Below are 11,454 nucleotides of genomic sequence, written 5' to 3'. Positions count from 1 at the left end.
TGGCAAATTAGACTGCGGAACTCAGTCCTCAATGATGGTCAGTCATTTATCTTTTGGTCGTTATATGACTATCATTTGAGGGACTGGGTTGTTATAAGGGACGCACCATTTGATATCAAGGGGGGGGCTGGGTAGTTGGGGTCGTGACAAATTTTTTTTTTTAGCACCTCGGTGAAGCAAATTTTTTTTTAGCCCCTGGATGAAGCAAAAATTTTTTTAACACCTCGGAGAGGCAAATTTTTTTTTTTTTTTGCAATCGTAAAGTCCTATAATTTTCAACAATTTGTTTGTCGAGTTGTAAAAATTTTTCCATATTTTTAATCATTTTTACGTTTTGTAGCAACTAAATTTCGAGTGCCACAAAAAAACCATTATTTTTATGTGTAAAATTTTCTTGAAGTATAATGAACCTCTTCTGGCGCGAAATATTTTGGCATATTAAAGCTTAACTGGTGAAATTTAGGGGTTCATTCATAGGATTGAGGGCATGATCGCTGTTTATGCCCGAGGCGTGAGCCGAGGGCATAAACAGCGATCATGCCCGAAATCCTATGAATGAACCCCGTTCATACATACCCAACATTCTTAGCAATTCAATACAGATGAAAATAATAAGGGTTTACAAGTTTAAATAACATTTCCATACCGTTTTCCTTCATAAATTGAAGAAAATGAGTAGGCCTAAGCAGCTCGGCTCAAGAGGTCATCGGCCGGGAGTCAACGCGTGATACGCGTCATCTTTTGCGCTCCGCGTGAGATGGGCGAGGTGACATGCGCGTGTACGCAACACTAGCAAATCGTGGATCGTGTTAATTGGGTTCCAACGCTGCGTGACGCAGCTTGTTTATGCCCTGCGTACTGGTCATAAGCGGTATTTATGACCAGCAAAAAGGGCGCAAATCCAATCAGAAGCGTCGTTATATCATGAGTATGTATGAAATGGTTTTCACTCACAGACCGACTCACATAATAACTTTTCATAAACAAATGTGGACAAAATACGTACCAGTTTGAAGCTAAAATATATTCTTGATGAAAAAATAGTCAAATTCGCGCGAAGCGCGAAAAAATTTGGCAATATAAAAGCTATATGAGGTTAATTTTCTTCACTATTCTGTGACAAATTTTTTTCACCGTTGACATCAAATCTTTTTTTTTTTCTGGTCCGAGGTGGATCAAATTTTTTTTTTTTAGTCTGAAGTGGAGCAAATTTTTTTTTTTTTGATCAGATGGCACGACAAAATTTTTTTTTTCAAAAAACTACCCAGCCCCCCCCTTGGTATCTAATGGTGCGTCCCTAAGCTAAGGTAGGTAACCTAGGCAAACCTTAGTTAACACATTTACTAGTCAGCGAATTCGCATCGCCGAGACCGGGGCCCCAACACAATGCATATTTACATAGAAATTTGAATTTTTTTCGAGAATAGGTGGGTGAAGGAAACCTACATAAATATATGTTTTCTATACTTCACTTGACCCAAATATATGATTTTTTATGGTGATAATCAAGTCGCACATGGAATTTTAGAGAGATTTTTATAGCAGTTCCATTAAAAAAAGCTGCCATCGCCATGAGACTAAGATCTAGAAACACCCCGAAATGCCGTTTTGGGGAATTTTGCTAGCTGAATCTTTTTGATGAAAGTCAATCTTTGACAAGATGTAACTTTGCTACGGAAAGTGCTATGACAAAAAGGTTTTCAGTTTTGGCTTAGTTTACTCAAGGGCTTTAATTTGCTATATAAAACGATGCAATTTGATGGCAAATTTGAATTCACCTAGGATACCTATATAAGGCCAAGTAAAAACCGGGTAAAAATAAAACATGTTTCACGTCCGGTTTTCGAAAAAAGGAGGAGGAAGGGGCTTTTTATTTTCTATTTTTTATCGCAAAATTGGTGTAAATACCCATACTTGGAGCTGTTTTAGCGTGTAAAATAATGCCTGGAAAAAGGAGGAGGCACTTTTTTATTTGTTGTTCTGAGAGTTACACCCCCTCTAATGATCACAAAACCTTCCTAAAATGTTTCTTGTATCTTAACAAGGGTATAGAAAGCATCCCAACTTCCTAGACGGTCGCATGTCATGAGGTGGTCCATTTTGTGTTACATGGTCAAAATGGTCAAAAAAATTATTTTTTAATATGTTATAGATATTGTAAAACTGCAACATCTCATACCATTTTTACCTCAAAAATGTTTATCGTTTTGGCGTAATTACCTAATTAATAACTAATTAGCCCATAAGCCGCAATGTAAATCAACATTTTCAAATGCGTTTTTCTCAAATTGGACCTTATTCACATAAAATACCCCACAACAAATGTCTGAAGTTGGATTTTGTCTAATGTGCTAGGATATGTTCACAACATAGTGATGTATCAGTCTCCCCCTTCAAAAAAAAATTATGTAATTGCATTCACGATATACAGGGTGCACCAAAAAAGTTGATATTTTTAAATTAAAATTTAATTAATCATTCATATTTTCCCAACACTACTTCCTACCATATTTATAATGCAAAAATTAGTTTCCTTGTGCAATTTCCTTTCAGAAAATACATACATTTATCATGATACAGTGAATATTACAGGAGATATGGACCTTGCCGTTTTTGTATGTGATTGCATTGACTTCTGTGCATTTAGAGGCAACCCGTGGTACAAAATGTAATGAGAAACTAATATGAAATATAAAATTGATCAATTTTGAAGTCAATCTTGTTTCTTTGAGTTATTGGCTCTAACATGAGACATTGAAAAACTCAATATGACAAGGAGTTATGAAGATACAATAATTTATTCAAACCAACACTATGGAAATCTTACATTTTCCTATGCTAATTCATTACTCCTGACCCACCTGCTCCTGACCCACCTGCTCCTCCACCCCGTCAATTTTCGATTCCAGATGATGTCATTTATTTAGTTTGACTCACTTTTCAGTACTAGTTTACACAGTTTTAGCCCTGTTCTTTAGCTTTTAAATGAGACCTAAAGTAGTTCAATAGGACAAGGGGTTGGTTCACTATGACATTTTTCATTCGCCTACATTCGAAAAATTGTAACACCTCCACCTTTTTTGGGGTACCAACTTGTGACATGCGACCTACATGTTTTTTGAAAAGTTATAACTGAATTTCAGAAAATAAAAAAATATTTGAGGAAACCTCAAAAAAGGAAGCGGGAGGGGACGTGAAACATGTTTATTTTTTTATTTGGCCTAATATATCTTCCGAGGTGCAATTTCAGACAATAGCTGGGGATTAGTGGGGCAGAGGTTATCTATTGAATCCTTTCATGACCACTGAAGCATAGTCAAGTCTGCCAAGGACACTCGGTACAAATTGAAAGACCATCACAAAAGAATGCATGCATGTCAGGTCATCGACACCAATTTGGTGTTTGTTATGACACAAATTTGGTGTCTGTTATGCACCTCGAAATATGTACCTTAAAGTCTGTATCTAATGGCAAATTGGACAATAGAAGCACATGGTTCTACGTGACAGCTTTTTAATCCCTATTCAGGTTACGTGAATCACGCTATTGTGGACCATCCTTCTGACACTTGCGTGTTTGGACAAGCGGAACTGTTTTTTGTCTACCTCTCTGTTTGTAAACAAACCAGGAGGTCGAAATTGTCCTCCTCGCCGAATACGACGCGATACGTGTACTCGCTATTTGAACCAATTGGAGGGGCATGCAACAACAGGAACTGAATCAAGTTTTTAAAATCTTCCATGAAAAAGCCCCGGTCTATCTAAGTGCCAATTTTACCCGTACAAAATCTTTGCATAACTACGGTACCAGGGATAGCTCATGAATACAATTTTGTTGTTCCAAGAAACCACGGTAATGTTAGTCACACCTTTTTTATAGTGGCATCAAACATTGGAATTCTTTTAAATTCCATCAAACAGATCACCAATTTGACCCAATTAAAAAAAACCGTCAAAAAACATCTGATGGATCAAGCCATAAGAACTGAGCAGAGATCTTTCATCAGGTATTGATGGGGATTGATCTTTTTCCTTTTGGTCGTAATTTATGTGCAATATATGGGGTTTGGGTGTTATTTATTTATTTTATGTGCAATATTTTGGGTTTGGGAGTTATTTTATTTATTGGGAGTTATTTATTTATTTATTTATTTGGTTCTGTTGCCTGATCTGCTTGTTTCCGCCATTTCTTTTTCTTTAAGGACCCCAATGGAAATAAGCCTCAATTTTTATTGAGGCTTTTGGGCTATCCTTGGTACTGTCTGGTGTTTACTCCATAATCCATACATTTCGTTGCTATATCTGGTTTTTCATGCAATTGACCACATACTTGTATGTTTTTATAATGTATCTTTTTATCATATGTGCTGTAATATTTTTTATGTGAGTACTGAATAAATATGAATGAATGAATGAATGAATGATCGATTTTAAGCCCTAGGTAATTCTTTGCAAAATGTAGGATTTAATTTTATTAAAATTTGTAATACTTTATGATATTTTTTATTTGAATTGAAGTAGAAGTGTTTAACTAAGAATGAGAATAAAGGTATTGTTTTTAGCCGCTGTCGTGCATCTATCGTCTCATATAACACGGGCGACATCATAATATTTGGCGTAAAACAAGACGGCGTCGCCTCGTTGTTTTACTTAAAATAATGATGTCGCCCGTGTTATATTATGAGACGATAGATACATTGTACACTCCGGCTAAAAACAATACCTTTATTCTCTAATTTATAAAAAACTTAGACAATGGTACCTAAACCAACTCTATAGCTCAAAGTATGGGGGAGTTATACCTATTTGAATTTGTGAAGGGTATGTAGCGGAATTTGTCTGTCATTTTTTGTGTACGGTACCCTGGATTTATTTGTCTAGCACTTGTATATTTTTACAAGTAACACTTACAAATCTGTTATCACTGTCTATGGGTGTTAAAAAAGAAAGACAATGGTACCAGAATCCGCTCTATAACTTAAAATATGGGGAGGTTTAAGCCCTTCGCACTTGATTATTAGTTTCCTGTTTACCGCCCGCGTCCAAAATTGAAAATCTCAAAATAATTAATTATTTTATTTTTATTTCTAATTTTCTCCTTTAAAATAACTTTCAACTACTTCTACTTGCCATTTTCTGACTTAAAAAATATCAACAATAAATTATGATGAATAAACAAAGAGTACAACTTCACCTTCACTTATTTATAAAATCAAACATTGTTGTGAAATAATTAAATGCCCGCTCTAGACAAAACCAGTCAATAGTTGCTTGTAATAGTTCAAACTAAATAAATAAAATAAAAGATAATTAATAATTAAAAGTCACCTCGTCCCTTTTTCAAAATCTTTAACAGGAAACTAATAATCAAGTGCGAAGGGCCTAATATGCGAAGTTTACTGTTTTTGTGGGCGTGTCAAATTTTTGTGTACAAAATGAACAAATTTTGCACATAATTGCAGCAAAAAGTGGATGTTTTTGTAATTTTGGGTTTTTACTGGGGGGCAAGGGTTCTGACTGGGGGCAAATGCCCCCTCATCCCCTGTGGCGCCGCCACTGCAAACACAGTCTTTAATTGTTCTTTGTTTTAGACGTCTGTGATAGTGAAAACAAATACCGTACAAAATGTTTATTGAATGACTGTAACAGATGTGTTATCACACTTTTCCGTAGCCAGTATGTGTCCTTGGTGTCATGATAGCCCGGAAAGGCAGCAACTACGGAAGGAATTTGAATCCGATATAGTAAATCATGGAGAGGAACCTCAAGTTGATGAGCACTGCATATTCTGTCAAATAATCCAGGGACATGCACCTGATCAGCCTATAATACTTTTCCAAGTAAGTTTTTAATAAATAGGCTTACATCACAAGAAAATAAGTCCCACCCTGATGTCCATGACTTAATGGCTGAATGAGCACAAATGGAAGACAAAAACTGCCCTATTCAAAAGTCACAAAAGTTGATTCAGATTAATTCAGTAGGCCAATAGGAATAAGTTGTGCTATGCATATAAATTACCATGAAAAAGTGGTGAAGCATCAGTTTTTGTAATTTATTTGACATAATTATATTGATGTTTATTATCTTGACAGAACAGTGAAGTGAGTGTATTCTTTGCTAAACACTCATCATCTTTCACACATCTGCTAATTGTACCCACCTGTCACCATGGTAACCCACAACTGAAGAAAGAAGATTTACCAGTTGGTAAGTCTGGGATAAATAAATACAGGAATTTGTGCTTTGAGAAGGGATTATGTGCAATAGCTGCCAGGTGTCATATTTAGAATGCAGGGTCAGAATTTTGTTTCACAGTGCGAGAATCAATCTTGATTCTTGCAGAATAAATTTGCGGGAATCATTAGATTCTCGCTGAATCATGCTAAATTCAACGTCTGTGTAAACTACAAATGTTTGCGAGAATCAACTTTGATTCATGCAAATCTGTTTACGAGAATCTTTGCGAGAATCAATTCTCAGATTCATACCGAAATTCTGACCCTGGAATGCAGAATATTTCAAATGTGTAGGGCAGCTATTTCAGATAGTGCTTTCATTTGCACTACCCTGTAGAAATGTTTAAAATATGGTTTATGGCACTGAATTGGTCAAATTGGCACCCCCCATAAGATGGTGCCCAGAGCAAGTGTCCTTCTTTGTCGCCTCCTAGCTACGCCCTGGGTAGAAGAGGAGAGGGCAACTTTGCAGAGGAAAGGTGAAAATACACCAACCAATAGAATTATGAAAACCTCATAATTTAAAAGGGCATTTCGTGATCCACAGCATCATCCCCCAACTTTTTTCAAGTTGAGATTTTTATATCACAAACCTCTGGCTACAAAACAAAAAAATTCTTGTAGATTAATTCGTTTAGCAAAGATATCATGAAATTTAAATTTCGTTCTGGTATACACCCGAGTATGACATTACAAGCATGGTGATTTGAAAGTCGGGCAAAGTGTCACATTAATGTGGACCAGTGTAACATCAAAGTTTTAAATTTGAGTTTTGGGCTATTCTGCCTATTAAAATATAATTATTACGAGTTTTTACCTGTCTTTGGCCTTTAGTTTCTGAACAATAGACTACCGGTAACAGAAACTGAAAAGATAAAAAGATCCTCAGTGTTTGTTTTAGTGTATAAGGATTCTTCAAATCTGTGAAAAAACGACTTGTGTAGATCAACATTAATATTAGTTTAATATTATTTTATTTCCAGTTGAATATCTACATAAAGTGGGCATGAGAGTATTAGAAATGTACTTGGAATATTTTATGTGGCTTAACAAGTGGAAAATGGAAAACTGCACCGTTAGGTAAGTTTCCCTATTTATCACAGGGGGTTAATAGTCCAATATTATTTTGCTTTCCAGTTGAATATCTACATAAAGTGGGCATGAGAGTACTAGAGATGTACTTGAAAGGGGACATGTGGCTTCGCGGGTGGAAAATTGAAAACTGCACTGTAAGGTAAGTTTCCGTATTCATTTAACATGTTTAAATATTCTCCCACTCACTTGCTCACTCACCCTCACACCTTGCTCACTCAGTCACTACCCATCCGAAAAGATCAATGATGTCCAGGATCTGTCTGACTTAAGTTTCTGTTTTCTACTGGCCTTCTGGGCCAGTGAGATTGTAAAGCTACTGGCCAAGCAATAAATTTACTGGCTCAGCTTTCTCAATATTTTATACTGCAAATCAAGCAACTGACAACCATGTAAATTCCATCTGCCATTAAGATATAATTTGGTAGTTCGGTAGTGACGTCAATGCTTTTTCGCAGCTGCGCCGCATGCGTGCCGACAAAACGCCTATATGCCTTCATGTACATTCAGCGCGATTTGATACTGCGGCGAGAGAAACACGCATGTACGTCACATCACTACCAAACTTGAGGTGAACCAAATTATAGCCCGCGACACTAGCATATTTATAATAACATATGCTGGGTCATGTTGTTCTTCACTGGTTTTCTTTTTAGCCAATAGAACCACATAAACAAGAAAACACTTTTTTAATGTTATTTGTGATGGGTGGCTTGCCCGAGGGGGCACTCAACTTGAATTTTGGTAGGGATGTGAGGCGGGGAGTGCCGAACTTTGGGAACTAAGAACTGATTTTTAGGCAAAATAGGGGCTTGATGAACTGAAATTTCGCCTGTGAACTTAATTAGGGCCAAATTATAGGCTTTGAAGCTAAAAAAATTTCCAAATTTGAGCTAAAGAGCTACAATTGTCAGAGTTTGAGGCTCAATGAACTGGAACATGATGCAAATGTGGGTCTTAAGGAACTGCCAGCTAGTCAACACAAATTTACTGTCCCTTGGCTCAGCCATGAAATGTCCAGTGTGGTGTGTTTGCAATCAGGAGTGGTTTCTACAGCCTACATATAAACCTGTCCAGCATTAACCCCTTGTATCATTTCATTTTCATTGTCAGGAGTGGTTTCCACAGCCCTTCATATAAAAGTGCCCAACACCTGCATCTGCATGTGATATTCACACCACCAGGGCATGAAATGGAATTTATGGATAGACTCCAGTACAAGCACAACTCCTCATGGTTTGTTACAGTAAGTTTGCCTTCTGGCCTAGAATTGTTAAGTAGATAAGATGGGAATTCATAATACATTAGAGTTTTAAGGGGTATGCCATCGGTTATCACAATACAGGTGCACTGCAGTCGTTCACTATGTGGTCAAGCTTTCGTCAGATGTGGTTCTCACTTCATCAGGACTAATGTTCCCTTCCATCTATGCGTTCACTGTACTGTAACCCTAGAATTGTACATCTACATATGAAATATTCAGAGGATGAAATGGTGGCTAGACTCTTTTACAAACTCAACTCCATGTGCAGGGTCATTACTGGGATGTGACACTCCCCTGACGATCCTAGAACAAGCTTAATCCAATATTTGTAAAATGTCCGCAAATTTTGCTAAAAGCTATGAAAATTTGATACTTTTTTGAAGGAAAATAAACCCTTTCTTTTAAACTAAATTTACATGAAATTGAGGGCCCTCAAAATAAACCAAAATGGCTGAAAATGCACCCTGAATCTGCAGCACATCGGGATACACATATTTCCAGTAAACCCCAGGTTTCAATTTACCGCACTGTACATCAACCTAAGTTTGATTGTTACAACAATTTTTTTTCTGATTTTCTGATTTTTCTAGTATGATAGGATGATTAATAGATTGAAGAACATGCCTGATGCAGATGCATTGCCTCCACCAAAGACTGAAAATCAAGGACAAGCGACACAAAAGAAAATAGCAGGGATCGATACACCTAATTTCAAGCAGAAATTGCAGCTAGCCCTTTGGGCCAGCAGGGACTATTTCCTACCAACCCAAAAAGGAAACTAACTGTCTTTTGCAGACATTTAATGTTTAAAAACATTAAATGAATAAGCAGCATAGACTGATATTGAATTTGACATAAGCTTACAAAGCTGCCTTATCCAGTGGGGTAACTGGGGGGCAACGTGCGTGCCCGGTACCACCCTTAGGGGTGCCAAAGTAACCAATTCAGCATCGATTCTGCGCCTCCAAGCGAAGAAAGTCAAAATTTTCGCATGCATTTCAGCACAAAATCAATTTGAAGAACATAAATTAATTAGTGGTAGGCCTTATTTGTCCAAAATTTCACTCAAGTTTCCGCGCGCAATTGTTTCAAGAATGGGGGGGGGGGACGCCATTATGTATCCTTAGCCCTGGACACCACAACCCCTAGCTATAAGATATTCTCGGGTGGGGGGTAGGGGCGCCAATTTTGTTTCTTGCCCTGGGTGCTACCAACCCTAGTTACGCCACTGGCAGTGTCAGTTTGTATTGTCACTTGACCACCCACTGGAAGGTCGCTGCTCAATACAGACTCAGAAAAGGTAACTTTTTAAGCTTATTAAATGAATTATTTTTGCAATATATTCTAAATTGTATACTTAATCAGTCCTAAGTGCTATAATATTTATTTTATGGCAGATTTCTGGGTGGGCACTCAACTTAACAAGTGATATGGGTTAACTAGTTCTGGAAGTAGGAGCCTATAAAAGGAGAGGGTCATTGGGTATAAACAAATAAAACAGGGTCATTTGGTATGAAATTTTAAAAAGGGTTATCAGTTAAACATATTTCAAAAAACTTTAGCAAAATGCTATTTCCTAAATTTGCCAAATTTATAATACAAATTAGCTGAATTTACAGGATTTGAAAGTTTCTGTATTACTTTATAAATGGCCTTTTGAAATTTTAGAAAAAAGATATCAGATAAACCTAAAAAATGGCATCATTGGGTAGGGCTTTAAAAAAAAAAAAAGATAAAGTTGAGAATGCCTCCAGGCAGATTTACCATATAAAAGAGTGTTCTGTTTGGGTGTAACCTCTTTGAAAAGTGTGTGTATGTAATACATGTATGTTGTAATTTGCCATAAGTACACCAGGCACAAAAAGAAACTCGTCAGTTATACTCATCCTTGTTGTTCAATAACTTGATAATTTTGGATTATTCTGAAATATACATTTTGTTAATTGGACTTTGCTTTCTCATGTGACATCCTGTTCATGAAAAACGAACAAGAATTGACCAAGATATGCGCCTCCAAAGTCTTAAACCCCAAAATCAAAAGTTGCATTTTCAACGATTTTCAATGGGAACGCATCGTTGTATTGCACACAAGCACCACGTGCCAATCAATAAAGCACACAGTGTAACAGGCACAATTGAATCGTTAAATTTGCAACTTTTCATTTTGGGGTTTGAGAGTTTGGAGGCGCATATCTTGGTCAATTCTTGCTCAATGTTCACGAACAGGGTGTCAAATGAGAAAGCAAAGTCCAATTAACAAAATGTATATTTCAGAATAATCCAAAAGTTATTGAACAGCAAGGATTAATATAACTGACGAGTTTCTTTTGTGTCTGGTGTATGTATACCTTATGGAAAAGTAATAGAATAATGATATAATTATATTTTAGAGCAGATTTAGCATTTCAATATAAAAGAAAGTGTGTTTTCTTTGGATGCAATATCTGAGCACTACCTGCCGATCTAACATTGCCTCTGATTGTGGTTGGTCAATTACATGATATCTTCATTTTAATCACCAATCAGAATGGAGTTATGCAAATAATTCACCCAATTTTTTGTGTGGTGAAATTGATAATGAAAACTCCTTTTTGACCAATAGGCAGGTAGTTCTCATGGGGTTAAAGGTACACAAGCTTACACACACATGTGATGTGATCAAGCAAAATTAGTCTGAAGTCAGGAATATTGATTTTTGAGATACAGCCATACAAAGCAAGTATTCCCTTTTGTTTCCTATTGTTTTGAAACTTCTGGACTGCTCACATCTTTGAACTGGTTGTCTAAATTTAATGTGGTTTTCTGCAAAATGTATAAAGATATAAAAGCAGGGAAAATCTGTTCCAACTGACAAGCAGG

General features: G+C 36.6%; 1 protein-coding gene across 2 annotated transcripts; it reads left to right on the top strand.

Moving 5' to 3' along the window:
* The first annotated feature begins 5,621 nt into the window (after window positions 1-5,621).
* Window positions 5,622-11,091, top strand: LOC140139932 (adenosine 5'-monophosphoramidase HINT3-like). Of its 2 annotated transcripts, none has more exons than XM_072161714.1 (5): window positions 5,622-5,840; window positions 6,096-6,210; window positions 7,377-7,473; window positions 8,445-8,577; window positions 9,186-11,091. In XM_072161714.1, exons 1-5 carry the CDS (start codon window positions 5,637-5,639, stop codon window positions 9,375-9,377), a joined length of 741 nt encoding a protein of 246 aa, XP_072017815.1. In that variant the 5' UTR covers window positions 5,622-5,636; the 3' UTR covers window positions 9,378-11,091. The 2 variants fall into 2 exon arrangements, with proteins under 2 accessions (XP_072017815.1, XP_072017814.1); XM_072161713.1 differs by lacking the exon at window positions 7,377-7,473 and adding an exon at window positions 7,223-7,319.
* Window positions 11,092-11,454: the final 363 nt, after the last annotated feature.

The sequence above is a fragment of the Amphiura filiformis genome, chromosome 18, assembly GCF_039555335.1.
Source record: "Amphiura filiformis chromosome 18, Afil_fr2py, whole genome shotgun sequence".
NCBI classification, from domain to species: Eukaryota; Metazoa; Echinodermata; class Ophiuroidea; order Amphilepidida; family Amphiuridae; genus Amphiura; species Amphiura filiformis.
Note: the sequence above shows the minus strand (reverse complement) of the source record. Positions and strands in the feature narration are given on the sequence as shown.